The 24,201-nt window shown below is 42.5% G+C and overlaps 3 protein-coding genes across 3 annotated transcripts; 2 read left to right on the top strand and 1 right to left on the bottom strand.

Annotated features, from left to right (window-relative positions):
- Window positions 1-1,000: 1,000 nt before the first annotated feature.
- ints14 (integrator complex subunit 14) lies at window positions 1,001-5,159 on the top strand. The gene is made up of 11 exons (XM_068739758.1): window positions 1,001-1,284; window positions 1,396-1,503; window positions 2,208-2,363; window positions 2,672-2,790; window positions 2,880-3,022; window positions 3,096-3,188; window positions 3,374-3,518; window positions 3,628-3,761; window positions 3,978-4,096; window positions 4,472-4,537; window positions 4,616-5,159. The coding sequence occupies exons 1-11, from the start codon at window positions 1,063-1,065 to the stop codon at window positions 4,847-4,849; spliced, it is 1,539 nt and encodes a 512-aa protein (XP_068595859.1). The 5' UTR covers window positions 1,001-1,062; the 3' UTR covers window positions 4,850-5,159.
- A 129-nt stretch (window positions 5,160-5,288) lies between these two features.
- On the bottom strand, window positions 5,289-8,730 carry hacd3 (3-hydroxyacyl-CoA dehydratase 3). The gene is made up of 11 exons (XM_068739759.1): window positions 8,653-8,730; window positions 7,821-7,863; window positions 7,655-7,728; window positions 7,406-7,570; window positions 7,193-7,235; window positions 6,719-6,835; window positions 6,496-6,623; window positions 6,238-6,350; window positions 5,878-5,984; window positions 5,664-5,795; window positions 5,289-5,567 (listed from the first exon to the last, which is right to left on the bottom strand). Exons 1-11 carry the CDS (start codon window positions 8,728-8,730, stop codon window positions 5,491-5,493), a joined length of 1,077 nt encoding a protein of 358 aa, XP_068595860.1. The 3' UTR covers window positions 5,289-5,490.
- Window positions 8,731-8,916: 186 nt separating this feature from the next.
- On the top strand, window positions 8,917-11,615 carry ppcdc (phosphopantothenoylcysteine decarboxylase). Its single transcript, XM_068739530.1, has 5 exons — window positions 8,917-9,126; window positions 9,534-9,629; window positions 10,112-10,240; window positions 10,347-10,515; window positions 11,195-11,615. The coding sequence occupies exons 1-5, from the start codon at window positions 8,980-8,982 to the stop codon at window positions 11,287-11,289; spliced, it is 636 nt and encodes a 211-aa protein (XP_068595631.1). The 5' UTR covers window positions 8,917-8,979; the 3' UTR covers window positions 11,290-11,615.
- Window positions 11,616-24,201: the final 12,586 nt, after the last annotated feature.

Here is a 24,201-nt window from a genome sequence, read left to right as displayed (position 1 = left end):
CTAAAAGTAGTTTTCCACAGCTGGGAATTGTAGCACAACCTATAGTCCAAACTACTGTAGCCAAAGGATAATGAAGGACAGAGGACAAGTCGTCGCAATGGATCAGCATAATACCTAATACCTGAAGTCTTCTAAGAGGATTATCAGTGCGTTGTCTCAGTCTCACCTGATCATGAGCCTACCATAGTGATATGAATTTAATGACAAAGAAAAAAAAATGACTGAAATGGAAAAGAAAAAAAAGCACGTTCACCTGGAAATAAATTTATAAGAATTCCTACAAATTGTTCAATTTTATGGAGGTGGGGAATATTCATTAATAGTTACGTTGTCACCTCCACGGCGCCGATTCTTTTATATTTTATATGGTCGTCAGTCTGTTTATTAGCAATTTTACACAAAAACTTCTGCTTGTCATTAAACACAGTGAAAGGGTTGAGCAGCGATCATTCGACAGAGTGGGTCTGGAACGTTGTGAAGCAGGGCTTTAACCAATGCACGGAACTATTATTGTAAAGCCTGCTGTTCCTACCCGGACGAAAGTAGTGTTGCACTACAACACCACCACTGTATGCGCTAGCGAAACGTTTAATGGAAGGTAATTATTATCCCGAACTGTTAACTTATTTATTATAAGATGATTCATTTTATCCTCGCATTTGTTGAATTATATCCACGACGTCTCTGTCGTTCGATGTTTGCATTATTTCGCAGAATGCTAGCATTATTTAGCTGAGCAACTAGCCAACATTAGCTCACACGTCTCTGTTGTGACATGTTTGTATCCCTTTAACATTTTTCTGGCCGTGGTTTGATTAATCCCAACACAATATTCAGAAATTCGACGCTAACATCAAAGTATGTATCTAATAAGATATTTAAAAAAAAAACAATTGTTTCAGCATCGGCTCCATGAAAGCGGAAGATGCGCTATTTAACCGTGAATTGGCTCTGTTTCGAGTCATGTGACGTTTATGTGTCCTTATCTTTCCTCAGGTAGACCACATTGCAGGGAACTCTCAGTCTGTCGTAAAATTTGGGGACCGATTTAAACAGTGAGCCATGCCTACTGTGGTGCTAATGGACGCGTCTCTGTCCATGACGCGGCCAGTTTTGCTGGATGGCAATGAGGATTATCAGAGGAAGAACCTGGCTGTCCACGGACTCAACATGTTGTTTGAACACATGGCTGTAAACTACCGCTTGGAGTTCACGACGCTCATGTCGTTTTCTTCTATTTGGGACCTTTTAGTTCCTTTCACCAGAGATTACAATGCATTACAGGTAACGTGTGTCTATCCTGACTGGATCATAGCCGAGTTTGACTTATAAGAAAAGGAGCATGGTGTTGGAGAACAGCTTCTGATAAGATAATGATTGTATTTCTTTGTGCAGGAGGCTCTGAGCAACCTGGAAGACTATGACAAGACCTGCATGGAATCAGCTCTTCAAGCAGTTAGTAATGTGTTTCAGCAGGAGTGGGGCAGTGCCTGTCCTTGTCAGGTAACTTCAGACCATTATACCTTATTATCAGGCCTCTAAATTAATGTTATGTGCTTGCTTAATGTGTTCACTTTGTAATTCAGCTATCTGTGCTGCTAAGATATTTTCTAAATCATATTCCGGTAATCAATTTAGCCAAATAGTTGTGAGGATTGCTCAGTCATAGAGACGATTATAGACTGTAGCCGTATATTCATGAAGAAGCTGCTAAGATATAGACTATGTAACTAAACTGTGCACCCAGTTTAACTGTCTCTATTGTATATCCCTCTATTGCAGTACTCAGTTGTGTCCTATTATATACGTTTAAAGCTGCTGTCATGTTATTCAGCCACCTCAAGTCCGGCTGACAAATATCTGCGTCTGTGAGTCAGAATGTTTATGCCAGCTGGCTGAAACCACTCGCTGTTTTAAAAGGAATGTGTCAAGGTTCTTATGTATTATCTGAGAGTGTCCCAGAAAAAATGCTAACGGTTTAGCATAAACGGGTTCCAGGGTTCTTTGCATGGTGCGGTCTAAGGCAACCCTCTGCAGAGTGGATGCTTCATTTCATTCCGTCTTTTCAACAAATTTGACACTTTTGTCTTGTGCCGTTCCTGGATTTAAGGGAACACTCTGAGGCCCGGTGAGTTCTGGCCCAAATCGCCGACAGTGCCCGTTTATTGTTAGATTGTGCTTATGCACCTCTTTTCTTTCCCCAATAGATGGTGCTGGTTACTGATGGATCTCTCGGGATTGGAAAAGGCTCTTTACGTCACTCCCTGCAAACTCTGAAGCAACGCGGCGATGACAAGAAATTTCCACTCCCTTTCCCTTTCCCTTGCAAGTTATTCATCATGTGTGTAGCTAATGCAGAAGAGGTAATTTCAACAGTTGATGTGTGATTTATTAAATGTTGTCCTGAATACTGAAATCGTGAGCCTGTTATTCCACACGTTTTATTTTTAGCCACAAGGCTGTTATACTTAATATTCCGGTGAGTCTTGTAGACTATGAATCATACAGGCTGTCTTTTTTTTTTTATTATTTGTTGTTAATTTTGGAAGAAAATGAGCACATGTCATGCATCTCGTGATATATTGTAAAAATTGGAGCTAATGTCTTGCTAGCGCTTTCATTTAATTTAGCAGCTGCAGCAAAAACAACTCCATCTTTTGTGTGTTTGCAGTTACAGATAACTGATGCCATGGACAACTTGGAGGCGCTCCTTCGACTCAGTGGAGGTGATGGACAAATCTTCACTGTGGAGGGACCGCTTTGTATGAAGAACGTACAGAGCATGTTTGGGTATGATTCTCACTGAGGGAATAAAAACAGCTTTTCATTTTGATATATTTCTTAAGAGACCTGGCTGGTGTGTCTTTGTTTGTCCTTAGGAGGCTGATTGATCACGCATACTGTACCCTCCATGCTGTACTTCATTGTGGGAACATGTCCTCAGATGTTCAGGTGTTCCCTCGACCTGAACCTGTGGTGATTGACGAGGAGGTGGAGCCCATACCCAGAACAGTCGGTTCAGGTACCCAGCTGACTTCACTCACAATATAGAATTACATTTAGCTGGTTTCTTTAACACAGTTTCTGTCTTCCAGATTTGGAACTTGTTGGCTTCATTGAAATTGCTGACATTTCAAGTCCTCCTGTTATATCCAGACACTTAGTACTGCCTATTGCAGTAAACAAAGGTTAGTGTTTGCTTGATGCTTTTAAGAAATGTAACCTTTCATAGAGGATCACCTGTACAGAGCAGCTGTAAAATGTATACCGGTTTTCATTATACATTATTTTCGGTGCAAATATGTTTAAAAAATAACATGAGATCCTGGTATGCCACCTGCCAGATTATGAGCGTGTTCTGTCTTCATTTCAGAGATGGATGACGTTGGCCCAGGAGCGACGGATGAGCTCGAGGATGAACCCTCTGCCAGTCAGGTGGCAGGCAAATGTCCAAATTTTTGTGTTCTTCTGCACGGCAGTCTTAAAGTTGAGGGCATGGTGGCTCTTGTCCAGTTTGGGTGAGACGCTAGGAAATGGTTTCCAGTTAACACAGTTGAACCCAGTTCAGTACTGATTATTAGTTGAAACAAAATAAATAGCTTAAATTGAGCTCGATTTCTTTTCCAGACCGGAGTGGTACGGCATGTTGTACTCCCAAGCTGACAGCAAGAAGAAATCCAACCTGATGATGTCTGTGTTTGAGCCTGGTCCCGGGCCTCTGCCTTGGCTGGGCAAGATCTCTCATTTGGGACCGATATCAGGTAACATTTCACTCATTTAGTCTTTGCATTGTCTTCACTCTTTTCAAACATAATTTTAAGGGATTGAAAAACATTTGATGCCAGTTAAGACGCATGCCTGATTTAATTCCTGCAAAGCAAAGGCCTCTCTCTCTCTCTGCATGTACAGATCAAACGGCGAATAATTTAGTTTTATTACAACACTGGAATCCTTTGATTTGATTTCTGGTCCTTCAGAGGCTGCTGAAAATCCCTACGGAGAGGATGACAATAAGAGTCCCTTCCCTGTGCAGCCTGCAGTCAAACGAAGCTACGCCCAGAATGTTACGGTTTGGATCAAGGCTAGTGGACTGCAGGTACATTGTGTTTCCATGTTTGTTCGCGTGTCGACCGAATTACCAGTACACAAAAACGACTAAATTAAACTTGTTGGAAAGACGGCTCCAGGGCCGGCGACGCCGACTTTGATACAGTTCCAGAAAGTTTAACCCTTTATAGGGCACTCATTGAAATACTTCGAAACTTAAAGATTCAACTTTTTCTGTATTATTTCTGGAGGTATGCCCTCTGAGTCATTCTACTGGTGTGTTCAGACCTCAGGAATACTAGCAGCCATTGTTTAAGTTTAAAGGGATTTCAATAAAGTGCATCAAAACCACCGGTACCCAACAGTAAGCTTTATTTTCATCATTTTCAGTCATTTCTAACTCGAGATATTTGTCATTCTACAGACTGATGTGCAGAAGATTCTGAGGAATGCAAGGAAACTGCCAGATAAAACTCAAACCTTCTACAAGGTAAATCGAGCGGAAAATTACCCTGAACTGAGACAAGGTTCACATTTTAAATATCTGTTTTGTCTTTAAATCTGTCAGGAGCTGAACCGTCTTAGAAAGGCTGCTTTGGCCTTCGGTTTCTGGGAACTTCTGAGGGGAGTGTCTGATCTGCTGGAAAGGGAGTGCACCCTGCTCCCTGATTCTGCCCATCCTGATGCTGCTTTCCAGCTCTCGCACGCAGCAAAGCAACTCAAACAAGCCAGCAATGGAGACTCCCAGTATACCGCTTTTGATCACAACATTGTTCCCATGCACACTGATTTTTCAAGCTGAGCTACATCTCATTTTGTAAAAACTGATTAGAAAATAGACGTTTTTGCCGGTGGGGATGGCAGCTGTGCTGAAGAACTAAAATGTGCTACTTTAGGAACCTGCACTCTTTCTGAAGCTAAACATAACATCCATAATAAGATGTTTGTAAATTGTTTGCGTGTTTATATATATTTTTACAGTTTCCTTTGTTGGGCCTCTTTCTCAAATTGATCAAAATTCAAATGTGATCTATTGTCAAATAATTTACAGGAAACCTAGGAAATGACATGAAATTCAAGGGGCTGTTGTAATAAAGGAAATTAGAAAAACATTCATCAATGCTGGTTCTTGTAGAGTCGACATCTTTAAATCCTATGTAATAAGTATCAGATAGGAATCCCTGTGGGACGGTTTAAAATCTGGAATGATAATCATAATTCATACAGATTACAGTACAATTATTAAAAAGAAAAAGTCAGTCTGACAATTGACTTGAACCATATACAAAATACAGACATGCCAACTTAATCGCCAGTAAACGTTAACACAGATTAAAGGTATCTTCAGGATGCTTTTGTTAAAGATTTCCGTGAGTGGACCTGAATTGACTAAAGGAAATGCTTATGAAATAAGGCAGACAGAAAAAATATTTCATCTGAATTTCAGTTGGTTTTCCTCTTCTTGGTACGGAAACGCCTCTTCCTCTGCACGTAAAGATGACGAAAGTTGATGAAAAGTCCTGCAGGGGAGCAATAACCAGAGGGTTGGAGCATTCCATTTGATGAGTTAAGTACAGTTAATTACAAACTGATATGTGTTTAATCTATAAACTTACCCAGACACATGAGAATTAGATAAACGTACAGGAAGTAGGAAAAACTGACGGCGGTACCGAAGGCTTTGGGTAGAGGAATGCTGAAGAGTTTGGTCTTGTCAAAAATGGAAATGGATTGTATCACGGCGACAGCTACGTGAGAACGGGAGATGTCATTAGATTTAATGATTGTGTGTGAAGAATAAGCACTAAATCTGACAGTCAACCAGCTCACCTTCAGCTATCACACCCAGCGGGTATAATGGTATCCAGACCGTGTACCGTAGCCATGTAAGAATGTTCCACTCCGCATTGAGACAGCCCAGCATGTAAAACGGATACCTGAAATGACAGCATCATTTCAGTTTCAGGAGTAAAGTCAACGTTAGCTTGTAGTGACCTACACAAGCTTTCACCAGCAACAGCGCATAGCATTCTGACCTCGATGTAGTTACGGTATTACCATCTAGCAATTATATTCAGCATCGATGCATCGCTTTGTATTGGAGACAAACTCTAGCAGACGCTTCTGGCCACCCTCCCATTTAGTGCAGAAGCTTGCGTCCGGACCTGGCAGTTCACCGAAACCACTCACCTAAATATCTCAATGGCACTCCACAGATAGAAAACGAAGAACACGACTGGTTGGCTGTGCATTTCCTCCAAACTGCCAAAGATGATGAAGAGGATAAAATTCCTTCCAACCACCTAATAGGAAAGAAAATCCACAAATACTTCAATCAGTAGAGCGTTGATACTAAAATATATTAGCACCTCATCTGTTGTATTCAATCACGCATTGTTCAAAAAAAAACACTGCACACCAGGAAATCAAAAATGAAGCATGACCTACCTGTATAAGAGATGGAATGACTCCTGTCCGGACAAGACCAAAGGCAGCATTGAGGACCTCTACTACTGCCAGGATCTGGCAGAAGAACATCGCATCTGATGTGGTGCGAAATGTGCTGTAGAGAGAATCTAAAAAAGGAACAGTGCGAAACATGACGAGCGCTATTCGGTTTTCAATCAATGAAGGAAAGACAAAAAGGAAGCGCGGGCTCTATATTTCTCACCTTGGCCAAATATGAAGAGCCGCACAGTCAGGTTGGCAAAGATCCAAGAGAAGCCAAGAAACTGTACCAGGTTATACACAAACAAAAACCCGCTTTTCAGGGTGACAAAACCTGAAACTTTGGAAAGAAAAAGAAATCAAAGAGGCATCCGATAAAAACATCCGTGTCTCCACGTGGATCGTCGGCAGACACGGCACGGAGGAGTCAAATTAAATGCACTGCATCTAATAACAATTCACCGTTTACTTTTACACAGTTTGTTACGTTTTCAGCAGCACTCAAAATGACAGGATTATTCGTTGTTGATCCTTCAAAGGTGAAATCGGTTCAATCATAAGAGTTGGACGTGTGTTCTGTTCACTAATGGGCCACGCCGACAGAATAAGTTGCATTACATCCAAGGAAATGAAATCAGACCCTGTGGTTCATGCGTACCGCTATAATTAAAAGAAAGGCAAATTCATCCTGACTCACCTTCTTCATGCCTTGAGGCCCTCAGTCTGTTCTTTTTTTCCTCCTTTCCAAAAAAATTACAAATCATTAAAATATGTAAACAACTCTTGTATTTCACATATTTGGATATTAATGTTTTGCAGTATTGAGTATTATTATATGACTAAACACACTTGGCAAATACACAGGATTTTAGATGAAAACGGTCCACATGCAGAAAGATTTTAATCTCACCTTTTCCCGGATCTCTATCTCTGCATCCGACTCATCCAGCCAGCGGTCGAAGTCCGGCGCCAGGTAGAATGGTTTGCGCTCCTGGGCTGATAGTCTTTCCCACCAGCCCCTCTCCTCTTTGCCCACTGTGATATTCACCTGCCGCTGCGTAGACCTGAAGGTTACCTGAACACATGCGTCACTGAGTGCAGCCAGTGGCACACGCCACAGAGAAACCGCATTGGGCGGGTTTTCCAAACGAATACATACCTCAGGCTTTACAGCCAAAAGAAACTCCAAGTTGAATTCATATTCACTTTGACCTTTGGCACCACGGCCCTGTGCTACAAAGAAATGTCATATATGGTGTTTAAAAAAACAACAGCTGTGCACTTTTCCAAACAATATAGTCAAAAAAACATGAAATATTTGTCACCTCTGAAGTGAAGCACTTTTTCATCTACATGGACGTTAATATTCTGGGGGGGGGGGGGGAAAGAGGAGCACAATATTACTAAAGAGACACTAATGCAGCCTTTAAAGAAAAGATCAATCACCTAAAAATCCACAGGCGCTAAGGCTGCAATGATGATGCACACTCAAATACTCAATCGTGTTTAGCCAATCTGAGAACATCCTCGCTCATGGAATTGCCCGTGCATCTGTAGGGAAGGTTCTTAATGAAACGGTCGTGCTTTTCTGAGTTTGTGCGTGTTCAGTCTTAAAACCCAAATTTTTTAAAATAGAAATAGCCAAAATTGCTTTATCCAATTAATCCTAAACGACCGCCGTCTTAAAATAACCAACCACCATAAAAAGGTGCTAAAATGACGTGGACTGGACCTGCAACATCTGAATGCAATGATTTATATTGTTTAAGTGCATTGTAGTTCATCTGCCTGCTCTGAAACCGCTGGCACCCACAATAGGCCCGTAAGAGCTGAGTGCCGAGTGCATTTTGGACTTTAAGCCTGATGACCCGTCACGAAAACCTTTCTCTTCCTTCATGGTTAAACGTTGCAGTAAAAGCTCAATCCGTTTACCCTCTATATGACTTCATCTGGCGAGATCAATCACCTACAAGTTTTAGGTTTGACCCTTTATGATAAAAACGCCTCCAGCAAATGGAACAGAAACTCAGAAAACAGAACCTGCAACCCTCATTTGCTTTACTTAAGCTGTGGCCTGGAAGAATGACAGCAGTCGCCCTTCTTCGAAACTAAAAGGCGAGAGCAATTAACACCGGTTACCCGGCACTATCAGCTCACCTGAGCGTCTGTCAGATCCACTCGCAGGTATATTTCTTCGTGGCGCTGAGCCCAGTAAACAAGAGGCGTGAGCGTCATTGTTTTTATATACAAAAAAAAAAACAACAACAACTACAAACAGCGAATAAAAGCCTTGACTTCAATCCGAGCTACAGGAGGCTGCAGCGAAATACCCAGAATGTTCTGTCAACGCGCGTGTGACGTCATAGCCGTGAGACGGAACTGTTGGCTTTGATTTCCTGTCATTGGCTGATGACGAATATTTACGGAAGCCGCGCGATACCCGCGAACAACAACAACAACCGGTCAACTCATACTGGTGATGAGATGTCAGCGTGCAGACAAGACGATGGAGATTCTCGTGTTGAGTTGCAGGAATCGTGCGGGACATTTTGTATTCTTCTTGGCGTGACCGGAAGTGTTGCAGCCCTGAAACTCCCCCTTCTGGTGTCACAGCTCCTTCGGTTTCCTGAGGTGAGCTGCTGTCTGTCCAGTGTGGCTTAATTATTCTGCTTTTAATCGCAGGTTTAGTAATAAAATAAAAAATAAGTATTATATTTGAAGTGCAGCCCATGCAAAACCGAATTTACGTGAACTGCAAGGTGATGCTTTAGCTGTTTAGCAGCTGTTTAGCAGCTGTTTACTTTAGTGTCATTTTCAGAAGCAGTAATTGAAGAAAACAAATGGAGCATTTCATACATGGTTGCGGCGATGGTGTACCATTGTCTACGGATCAATATATCACTGATGTGTGCTATAACTGACCTGTTTTATATATATATATATATATATATATTCTACCTCTTCAACCTCACATTCATATTGCTTAGAAGTGATCTTATAAGTATGTGTAGATGTCACAGTCTTTTTATATGCTTTAGGTGGACGTGCGAGTTGTCACTACAGAGTCTGCCAAGCATTTCTATAATCCTGCAGAGGTTTCAGCAAAAATCTACAGTGACAAGGATGAGTGGGAGGTAACGAGTAACGTATTAAATGTCCAAGCACAGCCATTACGAACTAGTATCTTTAGCTTTAGCTATTACTTGAGTTTGATATACTTTGTGCCTCTGATAAGCCGGTTGATTGCGCAAGAGGATAATATTCTAGCGAGAGAATGCTGTGTAATGCTGAGTGAGTGAGTTACACACCGGAGATCCATCCTGGAGATTGCAGTTTATGACCCAAATCATTCATTCATTCATTCATTCATTCATCTTCCCGGCCGCTTTGTCCGTTACCGGGTCTATTGAAATTACAATAAAACAGCAACATATTGACTACTGAATAGGTATGATTTATTTTGTTACTATCCAGTTGATGGGGTCATCAGAAACTTGAGACCTTAAAGCACAATTATGGTGCAGACAAGATTGAGCAACCCTCATCAAAAAAGGAAGAGTAGCAGGGAAGTGAGTATTTCACTAGTTGTGTGCCTAACAGCTTGTTTTTCTTCCAGCTTTGGACAACGAGAGGCGACCCCGTGCTGCATATTGAACTAAGGCGCTGGGCAGACCTACTTGTCATTGCCCCGCTTGATGCCAACACACTTGGGAAGATTGCTAGTGGAATTTGTGATAATCTGCTGGTGAGAACATGAGTTTATGATCAGATTACCTATAATAACTTACAAAACATTTTGGCCGATATTATTCATGATTTAAGAGCTGTGAAAACATTTCCATTATTGGCAGACATGCGTGGTGAGAGCATGGAATACCAGTCGCCCCCTCCTCTTCTGTCCTTCTATGAATACAACTATGTGGCAGCATCCTATTACAGCCCAGCAGGTATCCAAGCTGGTAGAGTTTGGATATGTAGAAATTCCCTGCGTTGCCAAGAAGCTAGTATGTGGAGATGAAGGTGGGTTAAATAAATAAAGTACACCTGAAATAAAATAGTCAAATTAAGTAAATTAGAATTTCTGTTCACATGAATACCTGAGAGTCCTGTCAAGTAAATTAAGGTTCTTGCGGTACATTGAATTTGAAACATTGGCACAAAGCTATAAATGTCCATTTTTATGACCTCATATTAAGGTCATTTCATTTAAAAAAAATAAATTCTGGAACAATTTTTCAGAGATTACAAACAATACCTTTCTATGAGTTTAATGGGGCATTTGCATATGACACACCCATATGATGTGAGAAGAGTCAGTACAAACAAGTTTGGTAAATAGCTTAACTTTCAAACCGGTCACACAATCGAAGCATTGACACTGGGGAGTTTTTTTTGTTTTTTTGGCCCAGTCATGCCAGTTCTTATGATAGGGTGCAATTAGAGGACAAAACTAGTTCTATCTGCCCTGTGGCAACCACAGTGAATCATGAAGAGGCCGTGTATGTAAAGTAAAACGCCTTTCATCAGAGGCCACTCATCTAGATGTTTTTTTCCACCATTGGGCCTAATCAACAGGGACGTTTCGCTGTTTTGAAGACACATTAGGCAAATCCTGGACACATACAAGAGAATATTGATTGTGTGCAGGAATAAGCATGAGAAGCAAGTGTGAGTAATTCTGTAATTCTTTCATTTACAGGTAGAGGAGCCATGGCAGAGGTATCGACTATTGTCAGTGTTGTTGCACAATATCTTCAGAAACCCGATGAGTCATCTCAGAAGACGTGCAGATAATGTTGTATTTGGATGAATTCTGTCAGTGTCAAGTGTACCGGTAATAGGTTTAAAGATTTGGATTGAAAAACAAATGTTTGTGTTTTTGTTTTTTTTATTAATAGTTAAATGCCTATCAAAATCAATTTAAAAGTGTGATGTAAAAGAAAAATTAGGTTTCCTCAAAAACACCTGTCCCACAATGAAAATGTTCACCTACAACTTTGATATGTCCATAGAGAAGAACCAGCTTTTCCTGTTTTACAGGGCTTAGTTTCTCCTCTACGAATCATCTTTCCAGTTCGCTTATTAATGTCAAATATTTATGTTTCTTCTTAAAATGACTCCTGGGTGTTAATGATTAAGATGTTAAAAGTGGTTTAAACAAAATCAAGTGTATTCACCCTTTTATCTGGATTAACGCCAAAGTTGTTCTTCCTTCCTTCCACGAAATGTAAAATATGAACAATACAATATTGTAGTGTAGAATGTGGGAGGGGGGGAAATTTGTTCCACCCTTTATTCAAATTTTGCCAACAATGGAATGTTTCCCGCTTCAGGACAATGCCCATTCTTCTGAATTGAGAGTCGACTCTCATAGTTGTTTTTTTAGTCACCAAAACACAAGGTAGACTGGCTTTACTGCACGACACCACATAGCTCAAACCATCTGAAGTATCGTGCTGTAGTTTCCTCTTATTTGTCTAGAAGAACTTTTGTCATATATATATATATATACACACACACAAAAGGTAACGCAATGAAATGTCTTCTTTATTTATTTAAACTACTAGTGTCTATTTTGTGAACATACAGTCTACTTTTATTTATTTATCCAGTGCTTTATTTAAAGTCGTGTATCTAATGTTTTACTACTGAGGAGAGGTAGATGTATCTTTCAACATTTCTTTTTACTGCACCAACCACACAAGGGTCAATAGTGATAAATTCCATGAGTCGCACGGTGTTCGACATGTTTATCTTTGTAAAAAGCCTCCAGCTCCTAACAAGGCGAAATGCATCCGTCTGGACTCTGTCAGCAGACGGATGATCCGATGTCAAACCGAACCAGACGGGGCTTTGTTTACGTTCCTGACTCGAATCAGACACTAACAACTGTCTGCTTGGTGAAAAAGAAAGAACTAAAAGAAAGTGAACTGTGTGATTTGACATATTCGAGGCACGTTTCCACTGTAATGTTATAGTATAGTTTTAGCATAGTTCCAAAAAAAAAGATTATTATTAATAAAAACAATTGAAATCATAACTGCTGGTATAGAGTTTATCTTTCAGCTGAACAGTGTGTCATTTCTTGTTTACCACGACTCTTAAAACATTAAAGTATTCCTAGTCGCATGCGTCAGCGGTGGATTGTGTTTCTTTGACATTAAACAGTAAACATATGTTTCTGAGACGGTAAGATTTTTCTTCCCTCGTAACGTGAAGCATTTTATAGTAGACACTTCATTCAGCCTGCATGCTTTTTTCCCATGCACTTCAGATAAGGTTTATCTTAGTTTATCTCTGTTCCCACCAAAGCCAATGGAGATGAGGGAAATTTGGTTTGCAAAAAGCACTGAGAGAGGGGGGGGGGCATTGATACTTTTGTGCTGTTGAGGTTGCGGCACTTGGAGCCTTGTGAATGGCTCGACAAAGACGACGCATCCTTCCTTAAGCTGTGACCTGTCCCGCTGCCATTGGCTGCTGCGTGTTCCTGTTAACAGCTCGAGGAATATTTCATCAGACTCTGTGAAGAAAGGAGTGTCAGCCGGGCCGAGAGAGCTCCGTGGAGGGGTGTGCAGCCCAAAGGCGTACCTTGCGGCAATAAACAGTGTTCCCACAACAAATCATGTAATCAGACAGGCTGAACTCGGATGTGGTGTTGTGTGAATGTTCATCCGCATACTATACTAAGCATGTCTTTCTTTACTGTTGTTGTACTTCACACTCGCTCATAATTGTAATGTTAACCAAAGGGAACATTTCAATCTTGTCAAAGCTCCTCACTTTTGATTTGTCAGCGACCATGTAAAATATATGTGTCCAATTTATAGTAAATTATGTTATCTTCTGTGTCCAATTAGGATTATTACAATCTCAAACTAGAAAAACACTTAGAGAGTGCAGACCTCAGCCAAGCAGCTCATTCGGTTGGATCAAAGGTTCTAAATTGTTCTTGGTGTCTTTATACACCAACCATGAAATGTAACAGCGAATCAGAGTTGATGTGGATTTTTAACTGATTTTTGAATCCATAAATGGGGATTTCAATGTTAAAATGTCAGATATTTTTCCTGACCTCATTCTGGATCCTATCCAGAAGACATTTTGCATGGTAGTTCATATCGGAACCCTTTATGACTGTGATTTTTGGTTTTGAAAAAGTCTCCATTATAAGTAAATGGGAAAATCAGGATATTCTTTTTGTATCCGATCACTGTCAAACTTTTTTGGGATCTAAGTTAGACCAAGACCCATCTTCAGATTTTTTTCATCAAGATCCATTCAACAGGTTTTCCCTAATCCTGCTAACAAACAGACAAACAGAAAGCCCCCATTAAAAACAAAACCTCCTTGGCAGAGGGATTGTTCAGATTTGTTCAGACACTTCCTCGTATGTGTGTATTAACCCAACCTAATTATATTAGTCTGTCAAATATAGATCAGCATCTTGTCTAACCAGCTGTTAGACTTTGTCTCAACATTTATTTCTCCATGCTGAGGAGGAATATTTTTCACCCTGCCATTGATCCGACTCTCTGTTTTCTCAGCTAACAGAATTGTATAAATCTACTTGACATGTTTCGAGCATGCAGCCGGGAGGAATGCTTTCAACTTGGCAGCGGATTTGAATCCGTTTTTTTTGGCTGTGGGGGAGGGGGGTCATTTTCTATCAGATATGGCGGAGCGTGGCTGTATATTTGCTGTGCATATGTACAGTTACTGTTTAATAGACTGTTGTTTTCAGCGGCTGCTGACTTGTCGCAGGAGGAGCAGCAGTAACCTTAGCAGTAAACACAGTAACAATAGGACACACTCAAGTGGAACAAATCAATCACTGTAAAGCCTGTGAGATTCCTTCTATGACAAGTTGACATGTATGTTGCCAAACCAGATAGTTATTTTATTTTATATGACATTTTTGAAAGGACACCAGACACACTCCCAAAACACCGTGGGATATCTGTGGCACTGCGTTGTGTGTGATCAAAAGGGACATTTAAGAAACACTTTCAGGTGGAAAAGTACCTCGGGCAAATGTTCTCGATTAAATTCTGTCAAAAAGAGTAAGCAGTTTGAGTGAATGAAAGTCAGGAGCCAAGAGAAGTCGTGCCATCTTTTTTTCTTGTGTGTTTTGTGTTTGTGGCCTCGGGGACCATCCAACGTATTTCATCAGATAATGCATCCCGAGAGATCCCATGCTCTCGTTCCTGTGTCACCACAACTCACCTTATTGACTCTCAGGGGTTTATAAGCCACAAGCAGTAGTGAAAAGTAGTGCTTGATATTATATATATATATATAAAAAAGTTGGACTTTATATTCATATTTGGGAGGATGAGTCTTCCCTTTTTGGTTAACTGGAGGACTGTTTTCTACTTTTGATTAGCATGTTTGTTTATCTTAAAAATGGCACCAGATATCTGTTAAATATTTGCTATTCATTACTACGCACCCATGACTGTTGGATGTTGAAAAGAAGACTCCACGGAGAGGAAAGTTCAACAGCGCTGTCAGGAAATTTAAAAAAAGCTGCAGATGCATTATTAAAGGAAAGTGCAAATCAAATTTCTCTATTTTTCACCTTGCATCTTTTCCACCGTGGATGTTTGAAGTTTTGTGTCGCTGTAACCCCTTGATGATTTATGTTAATTAGCCATAAGCTGTGATGCCATGGTAACTGGAAATAGTGAAGACGCAAAAGCGTGCCGTGGGGAAAAGTCCCTGCTGTCTCTCCTCAGTCAACCCCCCCCCCTGGTGAGTGGCTCTTTACCTGGGACACCTCGGGGACACATGGAAGAGACCGACTTGCTTGACTAAACTGACAGGCCCATGGGACGCGCAAATTAAACTCTGACTCACAGGTGGGGAGGGACTGACGTGATGCAAGTGCAACATGAAATGAAATCATCCGCAGTGTAAACCAAACAAGTGGAAGAATTTAGGTTGGAAAAAACTGTTAGATCTTCTACATTTGGCTGCCGGAGGCAACGACTGACCCAATTTTAACTTGGACTAAGCAAGGTCAACCATTAACTACTTTCAAGGGGAGGCCATGACATGCCGATCTCCTGACGGTGCCGTCGTACACTGTGGAAATTTACCTGTGAGATGTATTGTGCTGTTATTTTTTTTTAAATACAGTGACTTCACAGCACCGAAGCTGCACGAGGCTTTAAAAGTCGACCTCTTTCTCTTTCTCTTTGCTTTGCTTCCCCAGAATATTTAATTTCATCATGCAGATATCAATACGGAGGTCGCTCCAACTCCACTGGCTTCATTGTGTGTATAAATTGTTCACTTTGTTTTAGAAGGTCAGGGATTGATTCTCAGACGTTTTTTATTTTATTGTGCTTGAGAGAAATAATATTGATTTCTGATGATGGCTTGCTTAAAAAAAAAAAAATCTTTCCTGAGACCAGGGAGGAATCAGGCGAAGTAGGCCAATAGCGCAATTGCAAAGTTGTCTTGAGGACTCTGAGGGGGTGCAGCGGGGGGGGGGGGGCTGTGTCAGAAGCCGGCCACCAGGAAACAGCCAGTAAAAGCGAGAAGTTGAAAAAAAAAAGAAGAAAGAAGAAGAAGAGGGCAGGCTGATATTCCGAACGCAGACATGGATACACGGAGGGTGTGACTCCGCCTTTGGATCAAAGACTATCCTCCTCCCTTTTGTCTTTTCTTCGGTTTGTTCACCTCTCCTGGCTGCTAGAGCCGCGTGGACTTTACGCGGGACGCGTCGCGCTTTTTTGACTTCATGTAATCTGCGGGGAGGGGGGGATCGGACGCATCCGGGGCTGACAGCGTCCACAGACGAGCGCAGCGGAGCGGAGCTCTTTCTCAGGCGGTTCGCTGGAAGTTGTGTTTCATGGAGTCTGCGTGGGAAGCTTTTACCGCAGCAGCGAGGTAAGGAGTCACGCTTTGAGCTGCTCTTCCGTGGATCCGGGACGCTGCAGACGTGACAGACACGTGGGTCCGTCCTGACAGCGCACCGAACTGTGGCTTGAAGTCACAGCGGTGCGCCGAAAGGATTTGAACCCGGTGCGTTCCACACGCGCGTCCGCGGCTTTGCTTTGACCGTGGCTCACGTCCACAGTCCGTGTGGAAATGACTCCACGCAGCTTTCTTTGGATTTTGCGTCTACTTGATTGGCACAGGCAAGCGCGCACACACACAGAGGAATCTATGCGCCTCAATAAGACGCCTTCAAAAAGCAGCGCAGATTCTGTCTTCCGTTTCCACGCGTGAGCGCGCCCGCGTTATCAGTCCGAGCAATTGACCCGAAAGAGCGTCCCCCCCCCCCCCTCTTTGACCTTTACTTGACCTGACGGGCACGTTAGATTCCACTGAAAGGACGTGCGCGTTAAGATATAATTCACTGAAGTTGATTTGGGTCAACGGTCTCATTAGTTCGGGACATGTCCTCTTGATATGATTGATCCTATTGATCTGGGACACTTTGTCCACAAGACACACATCAGTCTAGTTTTGACGTAATAATTGGTTGCACACCTGTTTGTCCCGCTGTTCTTATGAAGGTGTGGTAGTCTCTCTGTTGGTGTGATGATCCTCCCCCCCCCCCCCCCCCCCTTGGCCATTGTTAATATCTGATCTACATTCCAGTGTCTGATGTCATTTCACATATTATTACCTCCACAGTTCTGTTTTTTTTTTTTTTTTTTTTTTTGCTGTTTGTCTTGCCTGTTAGCAGAATTTCTTACATTTAGGATGAACAGATTATTTTCGGTGAGGTATGAGGGACCCAATCCATTGGATTTCATCGGTGATCCAGATCATCATCTGGATCCGTGTAATTTCATGGATAATACCCAAAACGTTTAGTACATGATGACATCGCCTTGAGATCAGATGTGTTCTAGACCCGAGTCATGATCTGGATCTGGCGATGCAGAATGTCGCGCTTACTTTTCTTGAATAATTATCAAAGGGATATCATTGTGAGTCCAAATGTCTAGGTATGGGGTTACGCGCTATCGAAGTCACGTTGTGAAGGTACGAGGGTAACGAGGAAATGGAACTGCGTTGGCAGAGGATTGAGCTCTTTCAGTGCCGTTTAAACAGTCGTTACCACACACAAGATTTGCATTTCGCAAGTCCCTGATTCCCTTTCTCCGGCATTGCACTTTTATCGTGTGCTTTTTTAGGTGCAAATATAGAGGAAATAAACATCAGGTGACTCGAGTGTGCAAGAAAGTCAGGAGGAGGCCTGGGTGGTAGATGAGTTAGTCTCTTGAACAAACAACTCATCGCAAGTTGTGCCAGAGTTCTCCACTTCCTGTCTTTAATGTGACTGTGGTGACCAACCCCCACACTGCATGAGCCTTTCTTTTTCTTTTGCTAAAATACTACTGATGGTTGCCGCCTGCTCATGTTAAAACAAAGCATCACGAGCTGTGAAACATGTAATGGACTAGGACAATGCAGAAAACCGCATGACACAAATACAGGAGATGAGTCATAACGCAAGACGGGGCCGCAGCCCTTCTGTAGACGTGTGTTCACTCCCCTTTTAACGGCATCGCACTGCAATAGGCTGCAATTCACCCGGAAGATGCTCATGAATTATTCCTCAACGAATGGAATGTATGGTGTTAAACCGGTGAAATAATTATTTTACCTTCCTTGATGCAAACATCTGATATTTTTCATCGCAACGGCCGTCCCCTGATCTGAATGTCTGACCTGGCACACAAAATTGCGGCTCACCCGAATTCCTGATGGCCTTAGGCAGAAGGACAGGTTCTGATTCATGCACTGATGACTCCCCCTTGATGATGACTTCTCCTATTCTTTATGTTTGTGTCAGGCAAGGTTGTGCTGTGTGCACATTATTGCATTGCGCTGCCTTCAAGTGCCTGTTGGAAATGCTGATATCAGGTGTTGAGCATGTGTTATTGTGAATGTATAGAATTAGATTTAAATACTATTTATTCTATTTATCTATTTATATTCTAAGTTAGTTGTGAGGACTTGCTGCTTTTCCTTCTCGTGTATAATAAACTGAATTCTATATTTAATTACCTCCGCCAAGGAGGTTCTGTTTTTGACCGTGTTTGTCTGTTTGTTAGCAGGATTATGGAATAGCTGCTGGATGGATCTTGATGAAAATAAATCTGAAGATGGGTTTTGGTCTAATTTAGCTTCCATTAAATTTGAGAGCGATCCGGATGCCCGTCTGGATACAAAATAATCTGGATTTTCCCATTTATAATGGAGGCTTTTTCCAAAAAAATCCCATCTTTTATAAAATATGCATTCAATTCACTTGCCAGAAATCAGTCATAAAGCGGTCCGATATGAACTATCATGCAAATTGTCTTCTGGATCTAATCCAGAATGAGGTCTGGAAAAAATATTCAATTTTAACATTGAAAACCCATTTATGATTCAAACAAAAACATATTTATAGTTGGACAAAAACATGCCACTATAATACCGACATCAGTCATCAGATTTATTGAAAAGGAGAAGTTGTTGCAGACTGTCATCGGAGAACATTGTGAAAGAGGAACTTTGGTGTGGCTGTGGCTTGTGCTAACAGTGCAGTGTAGTGTGTTACGTCTCAGAACGTGAACCCAAGATGGAAAGGGCATGTCGGATCAGGTGATGGGTTGTGGTTTGAAAGGAGGATAAAACTTGAACTCCTGTTTGTGTCGGTGATCAGTCACACATCTGACATGAGACCGAATGCTGCCTTGAATGTTACTCGGACATTACACTATAGTAATTGGCTATGAATTGCAGACTGTCTCCAATCACACATGGCCATCAGCAGGGTAACTGGTAACGCTGGAGGCTGCAGCACTAGACCTTTGTATATTGTAACCCAAAACCGCCGTAGGACGAATTTCCAATATGGTAACTTTTTTTGCGTGTGTGTGTCAGTCTATTAAAAGTTGGATCCTTTTGAACAAACACTTGAAATAATGAATTTGTGTCTAATTGTGGTTGTTTTGTTTTATTCTCAGGTCTGCAGCCAAATCATTACACCACCATAAAAACGTTGCAACGTGATGAGCGACCAGATGATGCAAACCCTCATTAACCCGGCACTTCAATCCAAGATGCAATTATTTGACGGCACCATAGCATCTGTAGGACTATCAAAACCAAAAAACATGTCTGATTACCTGGGTAAACAGATGCTGCATTACAACGGCGCATATTTAACTTGTGACCCGAGAGGACGAGACGGAACGCGATTGACCCCTCCTTCTGACAACTCCAACGCTTCTCTGGTGGATGGCAGATCTCCTGTGAGTCAGCTCTCTGGCATGGAGAGAGAAAACCACACGATTGACAGGAAAGACAGCAGTCGTTCGGATCAAAGACATTCTCATTCTTCCTCCCGGCGTCGTGCCCCAGAAAAGCAGGGCTTCAAGTTATACAAGAAAAGTCCTGCGATCACCAGTCCTCCAGTGGCAAAGCAAAAAAAGAGCGTCGGCGGAGCATCGCCCTCGTCCAGTAACTCTATTTATTTAGCCATTCCTAAACCAGTTTACGGTCATAACCCCTGCTGTGATCATCCGGGCTGTGTGATAGGGCCGCGGTACCATATGGAACCAAGCTCTCAGCGGACACCAACCACCATGTATGAGCATGATTGGATGAAATCGGGTGTCCACTACAGTGAAAAACCCCCCATCCAGACGAATGCACAAGATGTCCTGCTGCAACCGAGTGGTTTACAGTTTGAGCCCGGCCTAGAGCGAATGAAGAGGATCCCCGTCGAGCCATACAGCCCCGGTAGAGCAAGGGCTTTGCCTACTTTGATTGAGCAGAACTACGCCGGTTACCCCTGCACCATGACTCCCACGCTCTTTGGCTCCTTAACTGAGCAGAGCCCCCGGAATTCCTCCAGAGGCTACCCTAGCTTCTACCCCTCCCATCATACGTATGAGCACATGGCCTCAGAGTTTTATCAGGAACATTCTCCCATGTCCAAATACGGTCATCTAACACAGCACCCAGTGTTTTACTACGCCCAAGCAGATGTGGACGTAGAAAGTAGTGCACCATGCAAAGATGCTGGCAGCAAGCAGAGAGACGTCCCTGTTCTTCTTAAACACACGGTCGCACACCCTCGGGAGCATTACATGGTGCCTCACTCCCTGCATGGTGAAATCCCGTTGCCACTGGCGAGTACTGAAGCATTGCAGAGTCATTCTTTAAAGCAGGGCTTTAGCTATCCCTGTTTTGCATATCCAATGATTCATTTAAATGCAAGCCAAGTCAGGCGGCCTATAAACACGCAACAAGCATTGCCTATTTTGAACTATAATTACATAAATGTTTCACCATCCAGCCAATACGTGGATCACCCCATAAGCTCTGCTACAAGCCTGCACGAGAACAAACCTAACGACATCCCGCATGTCGAGCACTCGGCACGCTCCGATCTACCGGTCCTGCGTGTGGAGCAAGTGAGTCCAGCCAGACGCACAAGCCAATCGAGCATCTCCCCATCCATAGTGGAGATGAAGAGATTGTTCTCCCCGCTCAGCAACCTTCACGTAGACCAGCCTGTTCTTCCATCTCCTGCTTTGAACACGGACAGATACCTGGACTATTCCTCCTTTGAATCCGAAGTGAGGAGTTCAAAACGGCCCAAAACAATTCCCGTTTCGCCAAAAGCACAGCAGGCGTCGTCACCCTGTGTGGACTCGGCTCCAGTGGACATGACTCTATGTAAAAATTCACGTGTCCGAAAAATCATTTGCTCTCCAGCTTCAGCGCCATCTGAATATCGCATTGGTCCCACGTCTAGTCCGAGCGCCGCAGTTCCTGAAGGGTGTCCGAAGAGAAGTCGTTATCGCTCGTCTTCGCCCATCACGATAACGGAAGAGGATTTATGTGAAGTGGAATTTGTGAAGAAAAGGCAGAAGCTGGAAATGGAGAATGCAAAAGAAGCAAAGGCAACGGCCTCTCCTCCCATGCCAGTAATTAACAGTGTCTTCAGTCTGGCTCCTTACCAAGCGTACATGCGGGCCTCTGCAATGCTATTTGCCAGGAGAATGTGTGAGACGACCGTCCAGCCGTCTGAGCACTGTCAAGTCAAAATCCAGCCTGATGTCAAAGGGCGAGATCAAGATAAGCAGGAGCCAGAAATCTGCACGGATGCTAAGACGGAGGAGCCCGAAGTAGAAATGGCGACGCCAGAAAATATTAAAGTGGAAAAGAAAGATTCATCAGACCCGTACGTCTCTGTGAAGAGCCCCGTTAGCCTGAAAGGCTGCAGCAAAGCAGAGTTCAAAAAGGAACCCGACGAGACTGTCTCACCCAGTGGAAACCGCATGTTGGTGATAAAGAAATACAAACCGGAAGAACATGAAAGTTTACACTCTGTAGCGCCTAAAAATGAAACGCCAGACAAGGCTGAGCATGAGGAAACGACTGAACTAATCAACTCATCGCCTCGGGCTGACACAGGCGCCTCGCGCGATCAGAGGTGTGACCTGCAACCCAAATCTGTCACGCCGCCCGGGCCACCTAAAACCAAGCAAAATTTCAAAAATATTCCTCCGCAGTGTCTTAAACTTACGACTTACAAACTCTTTCTCCATCCAACACATTCTAGCCCTGCTCCGCCCTCGGAGAAGCCGGACGCACAGCCGACAGCCGAATGTACACCAAAACAAGCCGCTCAAATGCCGGCGCGCAAGCACTTCTTTGAGTTGCACCAGTGCCTCCAGCAGTTAATATCCAAGTCTGTGTCGGCCTCCTCAGAGAAGAAGCTGAGAGCCTGGTTGTCTCTGCTCGGGCTGACTGATCCAGCGTCTGCATCCACCAAGATTCAAAAGGTGTCCTGCTTGTTGGGCGCGAAAGCCAGAGAGGCGTGGATCGACGAGGAGATCAAGTCGGCGCTCCACATGCTGCTCGCCAGGTTGGCAGAGTACACCGCTCAGGAGCGCTGTCCTTTCCCGCACGTCATGCGGACACGGACGGTCTTCCTGCCCATGCTGGTGGTGAAGGAGATGATGTTCCCGATGGTCCAAGGCGGCTTCGTCGACCAGGTCCTGCAGGAGCACAAGGTGGCGCTGCGGCCCACCACGCTGTCTGAAGAGAAGATCCTCATCCAGCTTGCTAAGCGAGCGTGCTCCTCCAGGCTCATGAGGCTGATGTCCCTTAAACACCTGCCTGACGTCTATTCGGACGTGCTGAATATTTTCTATTACACCTGTGTGTGCAGACATCTGGGTAAGTGTGAGTGAAGTAATGCTAGTTGCAAACCTCTTTTTATCCTGTTTAGGCTATTGTGGCTCACATACAGCTGCTTCTTTGATGAACATTGAAGCAAACAAGGATTCACAAAGTGAACAGGAACCCAATGAATAATGGCCATGTGTCTTGAGTGGAGTTCTATATACACTGGGTGCCTCCTTTTAATAGTGCACTGAGGGGTTATCCATAAGTATAGCAATTTGTTTTTGCACAAAGTCTCAATACAGTAATAATGAAATGGATTGAAAAGAGGCGTATATTCTCATTTCATACAGTTTATGATATTCAGCACAGTTTTCTTTATGCACACTGACAATCTATGTTTCTAGAAACAGCCATTCAAAGACCAGACCTTGGGTCTGGAGTTAATCCAGTCTTCTCCGTATCCCCTAGTAATCCTATTTCTGCATTACTGGCCCTTTTTTAACAGATGAACAATCTATAAATATTCAATATCAAATTCATTTATTTTTTCACAGAATCAACCTCACCTGATGTCCAAAAGAGATCCCAGGTATAATTATTTTTGTTGTCCCTGCTTTTTTTCTGATCTCAAATCAGGAAAGCTGTGTTAACCCTTTCATTGACTAATCCCAGTTGCATGATTGCGTTGTCGTCGCCGAGTGTGGGAGGAGGGCAGGGTGTTGAGCTGGGCTACCTGTTTGGCAGTATGAATGAACCTAATGATGTTACGAGAGGTCACCTGAAGTCAAAGTGTTTCATAATTCTTTTTTTTTTGTAGAGGAATTGTCCAACAAAATGTGCAGAGTTTGTCTGCGCAAAAGTGAAAATACAATGCTGAAATTGCTTCAAAAGATAAATATCTGAAATAAAAGGGTTGTGGGCAGATTTCATCTGCATCTAAAATTCAATGAGGTTCTCATTTCATTCTGAAAAGTATGTAGGGTGATGGTTGAAGGTTTCACACATTTGTTTACGTGCATGTGTGCGTAACTCAAAAATGTACAACAATGTAAAAAATGCGTGGCTCATTGAACTACACCATCAAGGACAGTTGGTTTCTTTGTTATTCTCCCAGTCACATGAATACGGTGCATGAAGGAAACATATCCGAGAAAGTTCCTTTGCCTTTTTTCTCATGTTGTCACTTCCTCATACTTTGAGGAAAACATGATCAGAAGGAACAAAAAATATACCTGGAAAATATCCGATGAACAGAACCTGCAATGTCAAAATATATTTGAAGGTGAAAAATTAAACGTTAGAGATTTTCAGAACTGTATTAAAATAACTTGGACTTTCAGTTTCTCATTTTAGTTTCATGAAAGCTAAAATAAAAATATGAAGGCAAGCATAACTTTTAATTTAAGAATAAATAATATTATGAGAGAATATATGCCAATGGCGGCTGCATATACAGCCCATATTTACTGCATATGCAGATTCACATATGGGGCAGGGGGATGATATCACAATATCTTATTCATTAAATTAGTTTTTTTTAAATATATATAT

The sequence above is a fragment of the Brachionichthys hirsutus genome, chromosome 5, assembly GCF_040956055.1.
Source record: "Brachionichthys hirsutus isolate HB-005 chromosome 5, CSIRO-AGI_Bhir_v1, whole genome shotgun sequence".
Taxonomy (NCBI): domain Eukaryota; kingdom Metazoa; phylum Chordata; class Actinopteri; order Lophiiformes; family Brachionichthyidae; genus Brachionichthys; species Brachionichthys hirsutus.
The sequence above is the reverse complement of the archived record's forward strand: the minus strand, read 5'-3'. Positions and strand labels throughout refer to the sequence as shown.